At 39.6% G+C, this 21721-nt stretch overlaps 1 protein-coding gene across 6 annotated transcripts in view; it reads left to right on the plus strand.

Annotated features, from left to right (window-relative positions):
- The window catches only part of SATB1 (SATB homeobox 1), a 93862-nt gene that overhangs the window by 62527 nt on the left and 9614 nt on the right, over window positions 1-21721 (plus strand). For all 6 annotated transcript variants that reach the window (XM_052798584.1, XM_052798595.1, XM_052798575.1 and 3 more), the window contains one exon: window positions 3997-4152. In XM_052798584.1, coding sequence (XP_052654544.1) covers window positions 3997-4152 — 156 coding nt within the window. The remainder of the gene's footprint in view (window positions 1-3996; window positions 4153-21721) is intronic.

The raw sequence follows: 21721 nt of genomic DNA on the forward strand, positions 1-21721 counted from the left end.
ATAATGGAGTAGTAAACCTTGTCCTGATAAAAGCTGTTCTGAAAGCAACAGCATTTATTGTACCTCCTGTGCTATTTGCAGAGCAGAACTGAAAAGTAGTTTGTTTTGCCTGGAATGAACTACTTTATGAATTTTAATGTACGATGTAATATTAAAAGCTAAACCAGGATTAAAGAAGATTTTTATTCCCAAGCTAAAACAGTACTTATGAGAATGTGTTATAAAAGATTTTTTTGTTTCAGTTTCGATGAGGAAGAAATGAGCTTCCATGTTTATGAAAACCTCTTCAGATTGGTTATTCCTTCTATAGCAAGCTGTCCTTTCATTAGGAAAATTGAATTAATCCAGAACTTCTTGCTACTGTAATCAGTCTTATTTGATGAGAAGATATATCTGGGCAGGCCAGGAGGGGATGGATGTGTTATTTTTTTTTCAAGTACTTTTAAAAGACTAAATTGATTGGTTATAGGAAGATGGCCAAACAAATTTCTGATTCTCAGTGTGTTACATTTGTAAAATAATGCTCCCCTGTTCAGTTAGTGTTTGCAAAATTTGGTTACTGTCAAAAAAATTTAGCTGATCTCTGGTTTCTTTCCTAAACAGAAAATGTGGCTATAAGTGTGGGTGGGGTGGGAGGTTGTGCTTAAGTGTGGATGGGATGAGAGATTATGTTTTGTTTTGTTTTTCTCTTCAAAATTAATACTTTTTCCACCTCCTCTCCCAAGTCCTGAAGTTGCACCATTGGGGTCTTTTTTGTTTTCTGTTGGGTTTTTTGAGGAGGAGGGTGTTTTTTCAACCCAGCTTCAAACAGCCTCTGTCTTGAACTCAGTTCTAAATTCAACACAACAGCCTAGATGCTTGCTATGTATAAATTATGAAACAGTTTTATGTATGGATATTCTCCAAGAGGTTAATTAGCATTATTGCATGGAATTCATCAGACCAGAGCAGACCAATGGTCCATCTAGTCCAGCCACAGTCTATACCTGATCTTTGAAGAGAAGTTATTAAGAAGCAGGGGAAGAATTTTTATATCTAGCCAATGATGTGAATTGGAGAGGGAGAGGGTATGGCTGTGACCAACAACTCTTGATAATCCCCAAACCCATCATTTTATAACTTTAAGACTTTTATTCTCCTGAAGCTCTTTGGGCTAATATGGCTTTTTGATGCAGATATTAGTGTTTTCTGTTGTTCACTTCCTAATTCAATATCAACAGAAGGCAGTAGGACTTCTTTTGTTTGTTTGCTTTAACTTCAGTGACATATTAGATGCTGTTGAGTTTGTTGTACCTGTATAAAGATAGATGTGATTTGCCAACCAGAATAAGGATTTTCAGTAATTCCCCTGGATTAAATGCATATCCCTATTAAATTGAGCATTGAAAAGTGTGGACCAAGATGCACAGTTTAAATTATGTCTCCAATGTGGTGTGTGAGTCTTGGTTTTTTGATGATCTGAGTGTTCATAGCTCAGTTAAGTGGTCTATGAAGTACTGCTACAATGTGAAGCTGTCTTTTGAAGCTGAGTAGCAATCAAAAAGGCAGTGTGCTTACAGAAGAGAGACATTTCGATCAGAATCACAAGAGCAAAGTGTTACCTTCCCAAAAGATACCGTGGACTTGTGCATGCTAGCTGAATACCTTCGTCTTCTCATCTTTCACTCAGGACCCTCAAAGATTAGTTAGTTACAAGTTAGAAATATTTCTTTGGGAAGGACTGAAATAAATTTGCCAAAATTTAAACCCAAGGTCCAAGAAGGTGTGTTGACAAAGCCATCACTTTTTCATTTTCTAATTTAGCTTAGCCTGATTTTTACATGCAAGCAGAGAAGGCTGTCTCCAGTTGTATACTTAACTGACAACCAATGGGGATGTTATCTTTCAGCGAGTCCTTTTCATTTAAAGGTTATAAAATTGCCACTGATTTTGTAATTTTCAGATGATTTCACTGTATGGTGTTCAGGAGATGCACCTGCTCTTGCAGCCCCGTGCTGATTTGCCCAGTGTGAGGCATGTGTTTTCCTGCTCTGCGGTGGTAAGAAGAGAGGTTCATGGTGCTGCTCCTCATGCTGCCCGCTGCCAAGTGCCTCAAATGTTTCTGAGCAGCTGTTGGCCCAGGCTTGGCCATCCTCTGCTGCAATGTCACCTGTAAAATGGCACACTGCAGAAAAGGAAACGCTTCACTCTCCATGTCATGGCTGCAAAGTACCAGTTGTTTTCAGACAAAAGCAAATCATGTGATAAACTGTATGCTGCTTTCTGAGATTTTTCTTCATTTCCCTTTTCATTTAGGACTCCTGCTTTCAGACACCAGAAAGTGCTAATGCCTGCCAGAAGGAGGCAGGGGAAAGTATGTGTGGACGCCACCTTCTTGCTGGGGTTTCGCCCCTTGCTGCTAACGGGCATGTGTTAGCACAGCTTCTGAAAAGCCTGATAGACAAATGAGGCTCAGCAAAAGTGGCATGCACTCCCAGTTTCTGGGCTAGATTATTTTATCTTAGAAACACTGTGGAGGATATTGAACACAAATTGAGCATGACGTTTCTAGGAAAAAATGGGCTGATGATTTGCCTAAGTACGTCTCTCACCTAAACCCTTTGACTCTTGTATCGTGAGACCTCTGACATATGAAAGCTCATAGAGAGTGAGATTAGAAGATGAATTATCATGTCAGATTTCCCTTTGAACCTCAAGGGACTTTAGAGCACTGGAAGATGCTGACTTGCACTGGATTAAACTGATAGTGAAAGTTTGGGTTTAGACACATACTTAAGAGTAGGGTGAGTCACCCTCTGGAAGTGCCAAGCTCTGTCCATTAGGTTTAGAGGTAGCCTGAATGACTAACTTAGACTAGACGTGTAACTTCTGAATGGCTAAATTAAATCAGCTCTCAACAACCTCAGTATGAACCAGTAGGTTTGAATCAAAATCTAAAAGTTTGATTTTTGCATCATCACCCTGTGGGTTCTTGGCAGAAATCCAGTCTTTCCTTTCCTCTGGTCTGCTTTAGGAGTAGTGCTCCATTAGGTCCACTAATCTTGGGCAAGCATCACAAGAGTAGCTGGTAAAGAAAGACATTATCCTTAACTATTGAGAATATTGTAGGATAAGCTGAGTACCTGCTGATTTTTTGTACCTCTCAACTGATATTGCAGAAACTGCTCTCTAACCTTGGTGGGATGATTCTTGGTGTTGAAACATCACTTCCATCATTTCCAGAGGATGAAGGAAAGGATAGTCTTCTGCACATCATGTCACTACTGACGTATTTTTGTTGTTTTCCTTAATGCTGCAGATGCAGCATAGAGGTGGTAGTGTAATCATTCTGTCTTGTTTTCATGTGTGGTTTTTTTCTAATGTGGACTGCGAGAAGAATAAATATTTCACGAATGTAAGTGAAATACAACTAGAATTAATAGTTTTAAGAAAACCATATCCTGATTTCATGAGTGGTTAAAATATGCATTATTCTAAATTATTGCTTTCTTAAAACAGTTTAAGAATTAAACTGATATTTTAGAAAGTTAAAGCCACAACTTTTCTATGTCATCATGCATTTGAGTGTACTGGACATAAAACATGAATCAAGATATATCTGTCAGTTTTTTATTTCATTAGAGATTCTTTTATGCCACAGTTACAATTTTGACTTAATTTGTGTGGGACAAAGAAATCATGTAAGGATTCACAAGTCTCTACAAGACTGTTTGACAGGTTTCCACCTAATTTGTTTTATGACATTGAAATTCACAGTGGTCAGTTAATGGTAACTCATATTTCAGATGCACTCACCTGTTACAATATGCTGAATTTTCTTGTTTCCCAGTTGCCTGAACCATGGATAACTTATAATGTTAAGTCTGAAAAGCTGAAAGACTATCAGGGGAAGATTGAATAAAAGGAATAAAATGGAAAGGGGAACTACTTGGGGAGGGAAAAAGAGGAAAATAACTTTTTCATAGTGAAAAATTACTCATAAAATATATTTTCTAGGTCAAAACTGCTACTATTGCTACAGAGAGGAATGGAAAAACAGAAAATAATTCCATGAACATTAATGCTTCCATTTACGATGAGATTCAGCAGGAAATGAAGAGAGCTAAGGTGTCTCAAGCACTGTTTGCAAAGGTTGCGGCAACCAAAAGCCAGGTAAAGTTCCCAGGGCGCGATGGCCTCTCTGTCCTGTGTGATTATTTCCCCTCCCCCCGGTTTTGATCTATTTCTGTGTGAGTTACAATGAGCAGCTGGGTTAGCACACCAGCCCAATACCACAGCTCGGAGCTCCTTGCTGAGTCGAAAGGTAACCTCTTGTTACCCTTGACCAGGCAGAGTTGAGAAGCGGCTTCCTGAGACGCATCCCTCCCTCTTCCCCACCAGCAAGATGCCTTTGCTGTGCGCCCGTGGGTCTTGTGCAGCTCAGAAGGCATCAGGTTCATCAGTTCTTAGCTGGCGTGGACGTGGCAAAAGTTGTGGGCAAGCTCTGTGTGTTGCTGCCGAATTCATCTCGAGGCTTTGGTGTTTTGCAATTACATATGCTTTTAACAAGGAACGCTGGTGTTCTATATTTTGCAAAAATACTTAGTCAGACCCACTGTGCACAGGAGGTGGGGCAGCACTGTCCACATCAAAAACAAAGAAAAAACCCAACAAATTACAGTTATACAAGTTACATCTGAGAAAACATGTATGATCTTTGTGGAATACAATGGCTGCTTGGTTACCTTCGTGTGTGCATGCATATATATTGCATATTCAGTTTTAAGCCTTTGTTGTGTGGTTTCCTATTCTGTTTTCTTCAACTGAAGAACTTCTGTCAAGTTTAGTGGCAAGAGAGGGAAATCAGCAAGCACTTGTGGGGTGTGATTATCATAAGTGACGTATCTTCTGAGAAAGATCACCAGCGTATGCAAAAGCATTGATTTCAGTGAGAATGTACTAAAGAAGCAAGTAAAGGAAAAACATAGAAAAATGGGAGAGACTAGAACCACGGTTATACTGACGCTTGAAGGAAGTGGTAAAGGCACCAATGCTTGCAATGCTGAATTTGCACATTAGATGAAATGTTAAGTCCACTTAGTTACTATTCCTTTACTTTTCTAAAATTGCTTCATAGAAAGATACAGCATCTTGCAGGGAAAGCTGATAATGATCAGTTAGACCAACGTTTCTTGGACCGTCAGCATTTTAGTGCTGGTTTTCTTTTTAACAGCCTTTAACTTTTGACTTCTGTGTTGTTCACATATTGGAGTTTACTCCATTTCATTGTACAGAAAGGATGTTGTCTTTTAAGTTATATGCTGTAAGGAGCATTTTAAGGGATATTTTGGACATGTTATATCAAAATGATTAAACTCAAGCTGTGGACTGTAAAAATTATAGCTTTATAGGCCACATGCCTGCCTACCCTTCAATCACTGTCAAAGTGATAATTTCTACAATAATATGTTTCTTTTATTGTGGGATTCTAAACACCAAGTGCTGTTTAAACATTAAACTGAATTGTTTATGTTAGTGCTGTACTCAGTGTGTCATACATCAGGCCACTATAATCTCCCATGGAATGTAAAAATTCTGTCATGAATCATGGCTTGTATATCGGAAATTACTGTAATTTTGATTGGAAATTACAGGGCTCTTGAAATGTTTCTAATTATGATAGAATGTTACAGCCCCTTCCAACCTGTGTGCTCCTCAGATGTCTTTATTTACATGTCAAGACTCAGGGTTAGAGAACTGTCCGTTTTCTACACCTTCCACTTCCCATTGCAGTTCTCCGTAAACCTAAGGTATGAAGCCAATCTGTCGGTCCACGTAATTTTGATCTGATCTGATTTCTGTGATAGTATAGTTATTTAAGTGAGTAGCCTTAAAATTTCTAGAAGGGACAGCTCTTCCAATGCTGACTTTAAAAGGGACAGGTAATCAAAATGAAGCACAAAAGCTTCTGGCAGATGCAGTGCAGTTCTTTTGGAGTATTGGTATAAAATTTAGATTCTTGTACAAACTTTGCTACCAAGTATAGAAAAGAAACAACACCAAACACGTAGTTCTTTTCCCTTTTATTGCGGAGATTATGCCTGTATTCTCAGAGGTTATTTTTCTCCCCAGTTTAAGCAATGCAGTGTTAATTTATGTGTTAAACAAGCTTTCAGGTCTGTAGTTAGCCAAAGTACCACTTGTAGTAGAAAGCTGCTTCACAGAAGTAACCTCTTAGGTAAACTGGATGTGTTTGGTCTTCTCTAACCAGTTGACTACTAGTCAGCCAATTAACAAGCTTTAAATATGTAGCAAAGCCATGTATGTTAAAGGAGATATCTGTATTGTAAAAAATTCGGCATTGGAGCTTGTCAACGGTAAAGAGAAATATTTCTTGGGGCAAAGAAGTCTCCCTTGCACAAAAAAGGGGCTTGTTCAAACATATTCTTTAAGAGAACCTCTCCTGAGAGAGGTCCATTGTTGTTTTTTTTTAATTTGGGGATATTGGTTTCCTGCTCAGAACTGGAAATGCTGGGATAACCACTTCCAGTTATAGTGAAAAGCCTGGAGGACACGTATTAGAAGATGATGCGATAGTTAACAGTTTTGTTTTTAAAATCACTAAAATTGAACATTGCTGCTCTTATCTTATTTTGGATATAAAAACTTGATTAACTCCTGAGCGTAGTCTGGAGTTAGAGTATAAAACGGTACGTGACCTAAAACAGCTCTGCCAGTGGACAAAGATAGTTGTTTGCTGGAGGGCCTTTTTATTTTTATTTTTTTTTTAAGGAACTGATTTGGGTCAACGTTAGACAGGGTGTCTAAGCAGCCAGCATCTGCAAGGTGGCCGGACTTGCCTGAGCCAGGAGACTGCAGATAATGTTCTGCTGACTAGAGCACTTTGTACAGAAGAGCTATTAAATGATGCGCTACAAAAGTTTCTATTTAGGTAGCGCCAAGATAAAAAACCAAGCATCTTCCCTTGTGCTGTGTTAGTGCCTTTGGCAAGAGTTACCTGACTGACGGAGGACCGCATGTGGACTTGATGCTCAGCAAACCAGCTGGCTACAGGGGCTCGGTACGGCAGAGGTCATATAGTGCAGGGCAAGGAAGGGCTGATGGGAGCAGGAAGAGATTGCAGTGATATTAGTGAGATCGTGCTCTGGCTTAGGTGAGTGATGTTTTGTGTACTTGTAGTTTCATGGTGCACTTTGCTGGCGGCTTGTTGGCTTTCCCAAAGAAAAGGGACTATCTGGCACATAGGTTTGAATGAGTTTGGGGATTTATCTAGAAGATTCTTTCAAATGTTGAGTTCCTTTCCTGTATAGGAATGTATGCATTCTGTATATTTTTAAAGTTCCTATGTTTTTAAGAATCGATATATTATCTGCAGAATAAATTCAAATTCTGTTAAATTCAAAATACATACTTTAAAAGTTACTATGGTTATACTGAGGAGCTAAGGAAGATACTATAATTCAGATTGCTTGAACACATCATATCTGTGGGGAGTTTTAGAACTGTAATTGGCAAACACCTAATGTCGGTATTTAAAATCTTACGGTTTTATTGCAAGTTGTCTGCCTAATAGGCCTACGTATTTTTTTGTTAGATTATGTTGAAAAGAGAGCTTTAGAAAAATGCATGCAAAAGGAAGACAGAAAGGTTTACCAAGTGCTTTGCGTCTGCTCCCAGGTTGTTGTTTTTAGTGGCAGAATGGCAATACTAACAATATTGTTTACTAACATTTAATCAGCACACCTGAATAAGTCAAAATGAAAAGAATCCATGCATATATAAATTTGCGTGGTATACATTACTTTTACAATTTAATCTTATTGGGTTTCTATTAAATTTATAATCTGACAGTCTGATTCAAGTAATTATGAAAGCACATTCCTAATTTCGTTATTTCAAACAAAAAAAAAGTTGATTTGTGTAATGATCATTAAGGCATCATGGTTCAGTAACTGTGCATTGGTTACAATGTTTTCATGTGGGAGCCAGGGATGAGTTTTTTTCCTGATGGTGACAGATGCTGAAATCTAATTTTATTCCATAAAAACAGACAAACAAACAAACAAAAAAACCCCAAACGTAAGAGCCCCAAGAGATAAGGCAAGTAGAGACTTGTAGTGTTTCTGTATGTTTGCTGTGTTTTGAGAAGTTACATTTATGTTAATGGCATATCGGCATATCCTGGAAAGCTGTGGTCTGCACGTGCTAGTATGAAGCAGGGAAGAAAACAAAACTTTGCTGAAAATCAGCTTATATTGCTAAATCTTTCTTAAATTTAGGAAATTACAGGTTGCAAAAACTGAAGTAATATCAACTGCTGTACTCTGAGAGTCCCATACACTACCGTGTAAGGCTGTTAGCCCCTGTTATTATACCTAAATAATAGTAGTATAAATAGGTAAAATTGATACTTTTCTGCAGCGTCAATCCTGCTGATTGCTGTGTATGGCCAGGTAGGTGCTGAATGCCCTCCCTTCTCACCAAATAAAAATGCCCGTATGTTGAAGGCAAGATGCTTGGCTCTCACAGAACCATGCTCCAATTTTAATTTTAGAATAAAACTAATGGAGTACTACCCATAACTCCAGAAACCTCATCTAATTACAGAGGGTTTCGACCCGTTGCTTCTGAGCTGTTGCATTGCGTTGCCCAATTTCCTGTCCTTCTGTCCCCGTCTTTCACTTTGGTTAGGCAGTTAGCCCCTTGGAAATGAGTAGTTTCACATGCAAGGCATGGAGGTAAAATCAGTGGTTCAGACCATGCTAGAGACTCCATCTTAAGCCATCAGGGAAGTATTTTGTGCAGTTGTATTTTATTAGAAGTGTTCGACTTTTTGCCTTAGTACGCACCTGGAGCGTCCTCCTCCGAAAGGCTGTGTGGGGAGGTGCACCCGGTAGGCATGAGGCAGAGCATCTGACACTCGTGAGTAGATGGTAAGGAGTTAAATGGGAAGGGAATGCTAAACATTGGCACTAAAATTGCTTTTGGCATGCAAATACCATGCTTTTCCTGACATAAATATTTTCAGAATAGGCCATTAGAGTTCAGGTATATAAAACCCTGCTTTTACTGGAAATTTTAATGTTGTAGTAAACCCGGAGATTTATAGTGAAAAATTGATGTCTGTTATCTCACTTTTATCTTTTTAACCAGCAGTTTTATAAATGCTATATCTTTGATCTGGCTTTTTCCATCTAGAGACTGAGCTATATACTCTAATAGGAAAGTCATTTTTAAACAGCTTCCCACACTGAACAAGCACAGTATTGTGGATCTGGCACAAAGATATAACATGCCATTACTGCAGATATAGAACAATCTATTCAACTATTTTCCAGCGAGGGGGAAAGAAACCTTTTTATCACCAAGAGTAACCCTCTGGTAACAAAGTGGCTTGAAGGCGGGGGCTTGAAATTTATTCCCAAAGCTGTTACCTCAGGCTGCCCCAGTGGAGTCCAGCCTGGGGGGCAGGAGGGGGCTCGCTTCTTTGCCTGTCACCCCATGTCTCTGTCAAGTCCTCTCCTGCTTTTGTCTCCCTCAGAGCAGCTGAGTCACTTCCTGGGTTTAAATCTTGGCTTAAAAACCTTCTTTCCCCCTGCCTCCCTCGGCGTACAATGGATTCTCTGTGGAGCGGGGAGGGATACTGCACGGGGAGATGCGAGGTGGAAACAAAACGTGCTCTGAGGTCTGCCATTGTTTCACAGGTCCACCTGGAAATAAACCCCTCGCCCTTGTGGGAAGGCGAGATACAGTAGTTAGAAAACATTAGCTGCAGAAGTACACCACACAACAGCATCTATTTTTTTAATTTTACTTTTTTAATTTATTTTCCTCCCCCCTCTGCTACCCAGGGGTGATTGCTCTGGCAGTTGAAGAGGTGCCATGAGCAGCAAGAGTCAGGACAGGATTGGGTGTCAGCAGGGATGGGAGAGGAAGAGTGTGAACTGAGAAAGCAAGTTGGGCTTCTGTGTGCAATCAAGAATTGCCCCATAAAGCGGCATGTCGTTCAGTGAAGCTGTGAAACTTGGCAGATAGAGCTGATTTGTTTCTTTCACAAAACATCATGTTGCAGAGTCATAGTGTGTTCTGTCTCGCCCGGGTCGGAGAGAAGGAGCTTTTCGGGTTTCTATTGCGGGAACAAAATGTGTGCTTAGAGTGCTCCAGGTCCTTCCTCTGCCCCATGTCTTAATTTCTTTTATGACATCTCTTTGCAGAAATAAAGGTTAAAGCCTCAGGAAGTTTCCTTATGAATGTTTTTTTAAATTCTTTCTCAGAAAGGGGGTAGAAAAATTGAGTTCAGTTAACTCGCTTATTGCTTGATCTGGGTAGACATGGGGAAGGACCAGCACTGATCTTGGCTGTATCCCACATTATGGGTATGACCTTGGTGGATTGGGTTGACTTCAGTGAGTCTTGGGTTCCTGCTTGTAAAAAGTAGACAGCAACTTCTTGAATCAACAAAGATGCACTGAAGAGAAACTGCCTTAAAATCTCCAAGGTGGTTCATATCAGTGTGCAGTTGCCCACGGAAATCTGCATAGAGGGAAAAAAAAGCATTAAACCCTCAAATAGTTCAAGCCAAAGAAAAAGGTGCAGAATGGAAAATACTTAGCTGGTAAGGGGATTGTATTGGCCTCTTCAAGCAGCAATTTGGGGCCAGGCAGAGCTTTCAACACAAAAAAGCCGCATTTGTTGACACACCGATGAAAAAGTGTGCTTCCTGAGCATGCTTTACACATGGGGTCAAGTCAGCTCCGGCTAGAGGTTCCCAGCCAGGCGGGTGGCAGCGTGAGCTGTGCAAACGCTGCTTACAATCCGCATAGAGGCCGTTTAAAGAACTGGTAGCAGCTTCAGGAAACGCTGTATATTTGAGCCCTAAGGAGAGCTTCCCTGGAGGGATGCGGTGCGCACCTGCCCTGGTCGGGAGTGAATGCTGAATGCTCTCACGGCCTCAGCCTGCAGCGCATCCCTGGGGCTGGGACTGCTGAGCGCCTGGCAGTATGCAGCCCTGCAGGTGGCCAGAAACGGCAAAGGGGGGGTCTTGGTTGGGTGATTTTTGTCCGGTGGAAGAGATGTGTGGGAGAAGCTAGGAGAAGTACAAGTTTAAGTCATTAAATATACAAATGAAAGAAGAGAGCCAAGCAGAGAAAGCCCTTTACAAAATATAAAATTCTGTTAAAACAGCAAGACGGCACAACATAAGGAATGTTTGGTACATGTTATTGAAACTGAAAAATCAGAGTATGGAATGAATTATAATTTAGCATAATCCATAATTTTACAGTTTTCGTTTTGAATTATTTATCTTATATTATTTGATTAAAGATAAAACTGGCTGACAAGATCTTGAAGATCTCTGCATGTCTTAATCACAAATGAAAAAAGTCCTCATTATAACTTCACCATTTAAAAATTTTTATTTGTATTGTTTCTATATAGCTCCCTTTTATTTTGAAAGCGTATTTCAGATCCGCATTGTGTACGCGCGATTCCATAACCCATCAGGCTTCAGTGTTGCCTCAGTACCTCTGATTCAGTAAATCAGATCATAGGCAGCATGCTGTCATATAATAAGGTGTCTGATCCTTATTACCAGTTTGTTGATGCACAGACTCCTTCAAATTGACCATTGCAACACATGGTTTCCCCTGAAACTAGCTGTGATAATTAGCGTGGCTCTAATGAGACAGAATGTCACTGATCTTGTGCTGAACTGTCGAGTATCGACGCTACGGATGGGAACTGTCAAAGCTTGCCATCTGTGACAGAGCTTGGCATATTCCATTTGCAAGGTAGAGCATGCTCAATAGACTGTTTTTAAACAAATGGTCCATTTCTTGATTAGGGCTCTGTGTTCTGTTTCTGTGGAAGACTTTATATCATAGTTAAACTTTTTTCTTTTTTTTCCCTTTTTTTTTTTTTTTCTGGGGTAAGCTCGTTAGGAAATGAAAATGTTACTAATTCTCAAACCAGTGCCTTCAATCTTCTGACAGCTTTTTGGGGAGAAGTGGAGGATTGCTGAGCACATATTTATTCTTCTTCTTTCCCTCAGTTATCTTAATGCAATTCTTCTAAGGCTAGGGCTTCCACAAGGCTTTTATCTGTTTGGGTTTTTTTAAGCAGCAAGGGATAGAGATGGCGTAGTTTTGAAGGATAGAGAAACAAAAATTAAAAAGTCTTAGATGACACGCAGTGGGAGCACGTGCGCCTGGGATGAAAGATTGAATCGGTCAGGAGAGTTGGGTGCCCAGGCTCCCGAGACCAGCTCTGCAAAATGCTGTGCAAAAAGTCCAGTGCTGCTTATCATTCCAAAATATGCTTTGTTGCTTTTTATTTCCTCCTTCTCTGGCAGACCACACAGGGCTTGTTCTGAAGAACATTTTCACTAATCTGATCAGGCAGCCAAATACGCCGGGAAAACTGCTTTAATGATCCCACTAATTACCTCAAGTCAATATGAACTGTATTATTAGACTGAGGGAAAATATTCCATTAGGTCTCCCCCTTGGGAGTTTCTCCGCTTTGTGATGTCACCGAAGCCTTCGCCCTCTCGCTTGTAATTAATTTTATTTACACACGCAGGCACGCACAAGGTCACACCTGCACAACCGGAGCTGGCCAGGGAGCTAGTGGCACTCAGGCTTAATCAGATCTGTCATAATTACCATTCTGCATGTTTCTGACACACGCTGTGAAATATTTCAATTTAACTGCCGCTACCAGCACAACCAGATGTAGTGTGAGTGTGGCTGCATTGGAAATATTATTCCTCAGGATAAACTCTCTCCTCCTCCTTTTTCCTCCCACCCCCTCTCCCTTTTACAGCTAATGTGGCACAGAAGCTGATGTATCCTGTAAATCTTGAATGCAGCGCTAGATTGATAACAGCAGATTAGACAGTTTAACCACAAACAGCTTGTTCATTTTTCACAAATGAAAACCACATGTGGTGTAACTAAAATTTCAGGCTTCCCCCCCCCCCCCCCCCTTTGGTTGTTGTTTCCTTTTGTGTGTGCATGTGTGTGTGTGCGCGTGTTAAGGTCTGCCTTTCACTGTAAAGGAGTGAAAGAAAAGAGTAAACATATAGGGGGAAGGAGACAGTGCCGTCTTTGGAGATTATTTCTCCATGACCTTTATTAAAAACCTTCCTTGCTTTGGCAAAGGAATGAGATATTGCACAGGGGTTTTGTGTCTCACTCTGAGATTTTCTAATCTCTGGGTTTTATGCCCACTTATTAAAGAAGTCATCCTACTGTGCTGTTCTTCAAAATAACATGCCAGCAAACACCTCGCTTTAAGAAGAGCTTCTAACCAAAACTGTAGTCTTCACTGCTACCTAAATTTAGCAGAAATAAAATTTGCTGCCAAAGTTTTTCACCACGAATTTTGTCTCACTGCAAACTCTTCCCTCTACCTCTTCCTTTGGGGAAAAGTGTCTTTCTAAAAAAGAATCCTCAAAGTGTTTAGAATTTTGGCAAATAGAAAATTGATTATTATTTTTTTTTAAATTAAAACACTCCAGTATTTCTTATGAAAACAGGTTATGGTTAGTTTTTTGGAAACTAAATGTTGTCTGTAAATTGTTTTGCTTTTTTTATAAATCCATTTTTTTAGTTGAATTTTTCAGTTTGCCATAATTAAACAGCCTTCAATACTTAGTAAGGTTTTTTTTTTTTGAAACTATCTACTCTTTAGTAGATCACTGTTGGCTACTTTTCCTACACAGAGAAGAAATTAATGCAATTCTGATAGAAAGTTTTCATTATAAGGTTCTAAAACAATTCTTACAGCAAGGAAAAAAAATGTGTGCAGAATGCAACTGAGCAGATTCCCCAAAAGCTGTTGCAGGTATTGTCAGGCAAGAGGAGTGGTGCAGCGCATCTGATAGAAATTCATCAAATCTGATCTGTAATAAGGCTTCCAGGGGAGGTTTAAAAAAAAGTAGCTTTAGAAAGACATTGTTTTATCCGTTGCCAGTGATTTGTGATGCAGTGGCAATATTGAAAGTGCTGGAGACGGGGAGGTAAGACTCAGTGGTCAAAGTCAGTCAGAAGAAGGTGAGCAGAATAGTTTTTGAAAGCCACTGAAGGCACAGTTTGTAGCAGAAAATTTGGCTTCATAGATAGCCCCCCAGACTGCTGCAGAGAGGGTTAAAAACCCACACTCTTACCACCTGGCCAGCAGGTACTGACTGCATTACAAGTGCCCCAGAGCTGAGCTGGGGTAGGTCACTGTAGGTGTGCCATCAGTGTCCCTTGCTGCATGGCAGTGCCGCCTCTCTTACGGACTCCCCCAGTGTCCGTGCAGACCCCGAACGAAGGGGAAATCTCATCCTGGAGGTGCAGCCGAAGCCCTGGAGGTGCTGTGGCTGCAGATGTCTCAAAAATGAGTCTGGAGGAGGGCAGGAAGGGCTTGTGTTGGAAGAGAGAACGCTGAAATGAACAGTCAGGATTCTTGCAAGGGTCCGGAAATGCAGCTCTTGTTTCTTCACAGAACTATTTGAAAAATGTTGTGCAGTCGGGAAGCACCGGATTGCCAAAGGAAAAAAAGCGTGGCACCCTCTCCCACCTCCTTTGAGTCTTTTATTTTTAGTTTTTCTTTCTTAGGTAGAGGTGTTTCGGTTCCTACACTCCAGATGCATGAATCAGCTCTTCCCTAGGCAGCACCTGCTGTCTGCCTGACAAGAGGTGCTGTTTCTGGCAGGATGGATTTTCTTAATCTCTCTTCCTGCTTTCTGTATCCTCACCTTCTGTTTTGTTTTCCTTTCGCCACCTTCACTAATTTCTCTTGTTACAGCTCTCCTCTTAGCCCTCCTTTGACTTTTTCCCACCCCATTCCTCTCCTGTACACACCCTCACCATCCACTCTCGCTCCATCTGCCTTTCTCCTGTCCTACCACTGTCCCCTGCGTGCCGGAGTCCCACCCCAGGTACCTCCCCCCCACATGCAGTCACTTGCACAGGTATCCCCTTGTGCGTGGAGCGCAGCATGGGCACCCCATGCCCTTGGGGGTGGTGGGGAGCCATGGGCTGGACACCAGTGCTGCCGGCTTCGTGGGTGAAACATCATTCCTTTCCCCTCATGGCGACACGGATTTAGCTGGGAAAAGAGCCATGTTCTTGATTTCTCAGGTTGCTCGTGCCTGCTGTGGGCAGATCACTGATTCGAGAGGCTTTTGAAGATTCAGTATATCGGTGTTTTAACATGAAACTAAAGCCCTATTAAAAAAAAAAGGGGGCGAAAAGTCTGAGCAAGCTGTACGAGACTTAATGACGTACGGAAATGAAAACAAAGCTGTAGTGCCAAAGCCGAGGAGGAGGCTGAGTAGTAAGAGAGCAGCCCGTGGTTCCTGGCAGTGGGGGAAGCGGGGTACCAAGTAAACAGCGCAGAAAACAAAAGCGAGCTCAACCTGTAACTAAACAGGAAATGACAGGGTAAAATTCCTCCTGAAAAAACGAGAGCTGCTAAACACGTTACGGGAAAGAATAAAGGCATCTTATGCAAACACAAATATACAGTAATGGTCCGAGAAGCGGTTTGTTAAAGGAGTGACCAGTTACAATTCAGGTGAAGGGTTGTTGGGCAAAGGAAGGATTAAGAAATAATAGACGTGCGTTTTCTCCCTTAATGTTAAACTGGATAATTCAAAACACACTACACCTGAAAGAATGTTACAGGATTTCTAGGTGCAGGGTGAGAAAGGAGACTATGTTTTGTTCCAGATAATTTTTAATTTCACTGTTCCTAATAATTTCTCATTGTGTCCATTTTTTTATTTTCTTCAGATGTAACCTCTAAGTCAAGCTTCAGATTTTTGGTTACAAATTACCCCAAAGTGTTGGCATATAATGAATAGACTAGGGCAAGCATGCAGCTAGCTAAGTGGGGAAAAATTCCAATTTGCAAATATTTATCTGATTCCAAATCTGTCAAATTTTATCTGAAAACACATTGTTATTCAGTGGTCATCTCATTTTTATTCCTGTGAAATACCATGTTCCCTTACTTCAGGACAGCATTTGAGAAGCATATGAAAATAGTTTTCAGGATCTTTGTAAAGCAAAGGTGTCTGGACTGAGTGGTCCTCAGCAGAATTCCCTGAAGTTTTGGACCCCAACTGAGCAGGATTTGCACACGTGTCAGTTACATCTGCGGGTTTCCTTAGGTGACTAGGTATTTTGCTGAGCCTGGTGCTTAGCATCTCTAGTAAACGTAACATGCAAGAGGAAACTCTACAGATAGAGGAACTTTCCGCTGTTTATATAAAATCAGTTATTTTTAAAAAAAGCTATGAAGGGCTTAAATGAGATTCTTTTTATTTTTGCTTTGGGACAGCCAGTTTGCTTCACCTTTGAGAACTCATTTGCTACTCTTATTTGATATGAGGAGAGAGTCTAACGAAAGGGATTGATCCTTTTCACCTGGGGAATGGGACGAAGGGATCAGGGCAGGAAGAAGCGTGCCTGCTCCATGCAGTGCCTGATTTAAGGGCAGAAGCTGCTGCTGAAGCTGTTTCCTGGAAATATGGCTGGGGCTCAGCTTGGCTGGCACTTTGCTTGGCCGGTGAGGAAAAGTCTAACACTAAGTACTGCTCTCTCAAGGAGCTTTCCCTTGTCGCTGTTGTTGTCCCCATTCTGATGGCAAACTACCTGAAAACACTCTTGTGTTGGTTCCCACCTAGGAGGGAGAAACTGGATCTCTCCAGCTTCCCTTTTGATCCAGCTTTCCTATTCTTTTAAGTCTATGCCCAAGCAACCATGCTACAAGTAAGGGTATTTTAGCTTTCTAAGGGCCTCATTGCCTTTATTTTTCCATGGGTGAGATACCCACTTCAGGCTGCTCCCTTCTCATTTGCTGGGAGGCATCTGTCTTTCACAGGGGTGGATTTTAAAGATTTTTTTTAAACTGCATTGAGGTAATGGGCATTATTAATTTTCTGACTGTTTCTGTGGTTAACAAAATCTGGAGGAAAGTTAGGGAAATGTTTCTTTTCAACCCTTAAGACTCCCCTCACCCTTGGCATTATCAGAGCATTAAGCGTTCTTCACTGTGAAACTGAGAGCCACAGAAGCCAGCTGAACTGCAAGAGGCAAGTTAAAAGAAATGTTCTTAGAATATTTAAACGTCTAATTCAAACCTATATGAAAACCTTTAGTTAGGCCATAAAAATGTGAAGGGGTGTCTGAGAACGGATTTGAGCTGTGTATGTTTTGGAATGATGTCGCTTGTTGGAACATCTTGTCAGCTGAACTGAATTTACAAGGAAGTCCAAATATCTGTGAGCCTGTGATTCCTCAGTGTGTGGTATATTGTCCCCGGATCCAAAATGAATTCTGGAAAGAAAAAACAAGAACCCACGGATTTAAATTACTCCTTCTGGGAAATTATAATCTTTAAAAAAAAAATACATCTAACAACATGATATACACACGTATAAGTAATTACAGAAGTGACACTTTGGCCCTATGGCCTTTTTACTGGAGGTCTTTCCCCAAAGCAAATGTTAAATCTCTGTAAGCAACTTAATAATAAACATTTGCTGTTCACTTGTAAATTGATAGTAGTAAAAAAGATTTTTAAAATTGCCAGGTTCTTTCTATTAAAGACTAACTAAACTGCAGATACAGCTGCCATACAAAAATTGATTGCATGTTTCAGAATAAATAAATATGGGCTATTAAGGGTCATGGTTGGATTTAGGGTTGTGTTTACTTTCAAGGGAAGCATCGGAATTGCAGTGAAATCAGTACTTGTCTCTACTTAGAAGATAAAGGACCATATATTACCAGTCATCCTCTGTGAAACCCACTGACCCATTTTATATGTCTGTACTATAAAAAGTAACGTACCAGACCAAGACTGACTTATTTAATAATTAACAGTTGTTTTTTCTTGTTTAGATTATTTTTTTTTATTGTTAAGTCCATTTTTGTCACGCGTACTCATGGTTACAATGCCAGTTGAATCGTGTGTGTGAAAGAGGAAGAATCTGGAGTAGAGGAAGGCAGAATAAAGCTTCACCCGCTGTTTTTTTGCATCTATTACTTTTTTTCCTTCTTTTTACATATGAATGTAGTTGCATTTTATGTAAGATTTTCAAAGGCATGCATATTATGTTTTTGATTAGGGCTTGTGCCTATCTATCATTGCTAGGCAATTGAAGGCAATACTGTAAAAAAGATACATTTGAACAAGGCAAAGGAAAGGTGGAGGAGGCTGAGAGCAGAGAAACCAAGCTTGGGAGAAGCCCTTCATTTAGATTGTTCAATTCGCTCTGTACTCAACTAAAAAGTAATGATATTTATGTTTTCAGTCACAGTTATGGGTTAGGTTTTTTCTTTCCATGAGCTGGTGGTACGTCTCAAGTGTTCATAAACAGGGAACACACCCACCAGTTTTGATAGAGCCTTAGACCTTAATCCGACAAGTTTTTTGGTGGCACTGGCTCTTAGCCACTCACCGTGGCTCCGGGTAGAAGGAGAGGTCTAATAATACAGATGAGACTGTGGGAGCAGGGCCACAGCTCTCCACGTCATTTTGTTTCTGTACTTGTTGCTGATTGTCATTGAATTTTAGAGGTTGCTGTAGCAAGTTTCCTTTTCCTATTTATTTGTTTGGATGTTTACAAGAATAGAAGTAGTTAATTTTTAAGTGCTACAGCGAGAGAGGAAAAAAGGCAGACAGAAGAAGAGACATCACGAATCCTTTTCCCCTAAAATATCACAAAAAAATTGCAGTGAAATACTATCAGTACCACTGCTAGCTGTTTGGTCATTTGTTTTTCACAACCCAAAGCAGAGGTGGAGGTAACATCCAGGCAGATGGTGTCGCTGAATAATACGTTGGATAAGAAATTTAAGGAAATGACATAATCTCTTTCAGTATTCTTCAAAGGAAGTTCTTCCTGCTAGTGAGGTTTACCTTTCTTCTGAAAAGCCCTATGAGGTTGTGGGGTTTTCAGTTTGTTTGTTTTGCTAAATCTCATCTATTATGATGGCAGATACAGATTTGCTTAAAATTCACATCTGGCTTCCCCTTTCAATGTTCTAGTAATGAAAGCCAATAAAATAGATAAACCAGAAAATCTGGAGATAAAGGACAGCTTCAGGTTTCAAACTTTCCCTGATTTAGGGGAATGCTCAAAGGCAAAGCCCGAAACTTAAGGCTGATTAGTGTAAATAAAATACTAAGGCAACCGTCTTTCTGGGGACATCTATTATCGCTTCAGGCCACGTCTCGAGAAGAGGCACTCGTATTTTGGTATCTCTACTCATCTTCTGGAACAGGCTGAAAACCAGCTTTTGGTTCTTGAATTAAAGATACATGGGTTTTTGGGAAAAATGAGGAAATCTCAAAGTACTGAACATTCACAGCAGTTTTTAAAATTACTCAGAAGTATGTGCCTCACAGAAGTCAGTGCTTAAAATTACTTGAAAATATAAGCTCAACTGAAAAGATTTTCACTAACAAATGTGTTGGTCAGTTTCAAAAACTACTGAGTCTGGTAGATTATTAGTTTTCCTAAAATTTTATAAAAATATCCAGTGGCCTTTCTTTTAATAGACTTCAGTTCTTCTGTGAAGCATTTAGGTCTACTCAGCTTTGCATAGGAGATAACCAGGACAACTTATGTATTTTAGGAAAGATAAACCTGCAGTCAGAATAAATTTTCCTGCAGTCAGGAAATTCCAGAAGAACATTTAAAGCTAAAAAGGACTGCTTGTGTCATCTAGGCTTGTTCCCATGTCTGAACCCACAGGTATTTCACCCAGAAAGAAGTCAGATTTAAGTAATCTCAGCCTGAAAACAAATTTTGAGTTAAATGCTCTGTTTTTACCTTGCGGTGGGTGTTCCCTGCTGTATTTTTCCAGCTAATAGAAATGTAATGCAAAATGCATTTCCCAGATAAATTAAAGCAGCGTCCATTGTTACTTAAACTTGTCTTATTTGTTTGTGCTGAAGTGACGTTTGTTTATTTTGCTTCTCAATGCATGAGCTTACTGATTCAGAACTCTCTGAATTTTTGATCCTGTTGAACACTGTGAGAAGTCTCAGTTGAAGGGTTTAATGCGTTTTCCAATCAATGTGTAGGGGAAATTTGGCCTTATCAATTTAAATGCTGGAGATCCTTTCATTGCATTATGGAAGAATCTTCTCTAAGCAGAGATTATTCTTAAGAACTTCATAACATTTAAAGGTTAATATGTTAGGTAAAGAACAATATCTTAAGACAAACATTTTTATTACAGGACATGAAAGGATAGTTCTGATTAAATTACATTATTATTTGAATGGGAAAGAAGACAAAGTGCATCATTTCTTGCCCTCAACTTTAATGCCTTTAATCAAATAATGACCTTCTGGAAATAGTTAATTTTAAGCATTTGGAAAGATCAATACCACTTTGCCACCAAAAAATGGGCCAGATGATGAAATTTGATGTATTTAAAGTACCATTTCACCCTTTTAACCTAGTAAATAATTTAAAATGCTTTCAGTACTCCTTTGCTACCATTATGTATCTTGTTCAAAGTATTATGACTTTTCCAAAAGCAACCTTTCTGTACAATGAGCAGCTTACAAGTTTAATACTAAAGACTAAAACTATATGCATATACTGTAGTGGTGATGTCAGCCTTTTTTCTTCTCTTTTATACATGGATTTTGTTTTGAAAAGAAATGGAAATATCTGTGATGAACGCAGCCGTTTGGAACAAAAGTGAGATTTGTAAAGCAAGTTGGATGGCTTTTGAAGGGGAGAAAGTCAATATTTAAAGTTTAGTTCATGAGTTCTTTCCTTTGTTTTGTCTATAAGATTTTGTGTTAAAGGTGAAGGATTTGGGTTGCTCAGACAATTAAGAGCCCATTTTACCAAGTGTAATTTCATATCTCTGTTCTATAAACTGGAGTGCCTTCAGCATTGTAAATAAAAAAAAATTGCCCTCTATTAGCATGTTTGTGGGCAGATTAAAAACAGTCTTCATTAGCATAAGTAACACTTACAGATTCTTTTAAAAGTAGGAAATTATTTGCTGAATGATAAATTGCTAGCTTTAGAGTTAGTTGCTGAAAATGTGCTCATTCAAAATGCCTACTTTGGTTTAGTCTACAATACTCATTTTTTTGAGTTAGAAGTACTGTTTAATGGATTATGTGCTTAGTCTTTGTTCACAATAGATGCTGAAATGCAATTCACACTTTCTGCTAAAATGTTTGTATCAAATATCTCCCTATTTAGACTGATTTCTTTTAACACCATGTATTTTTATTATACTATATGCCCCAGAGAATGATACAAAATAATCTTAGATATACTGTACCAAAGAAAAACTGTTCATATCTTAGCATTGATACTCTAAAATGTTTTGCCTTCTTAGATTCAAATTACAGGTCTGCTAAAAAATGTTGGTGTCTTTGTTAGTTATTCTGTAAGAAATATTCATTATTTGGCAAATTTTTATCACTGTAACACATTCACCAAACAAAAGAGTTCAGTTGCTCCACCTTGAAGCCCTTTCTTCCCAGACTAGATGTGTTTGTTGCTGATTTGGAAAACTTTGCCCAGAGAACATCTTTTCATGACTGTAATGCTGCCCTCTTTGATCTAGTTAGGGTTGGTATTTACACCTTAAGTGCAGATTTCAATTATCTTTTTTTTTCTTTTAATAAGAAAGATACCAGGATGCAAAAATGGTTTGTTAGAGACTCTACGTGAAAGAGC

This window comes from Harpia harpyja, chromosome 1 (assembly GCF_026419915.1).
Source record: "Harpia harpyja isolate bHarHar1 chromosome 1, bHarHar1 primary haplotype, whole genome shotgun sequence".
Lineage (NCBI taxonomy): Eukaryota > Metazoa > Chordata > Aves > Accipitriformes > Accipitridae > Harpia > Harpia harpyja.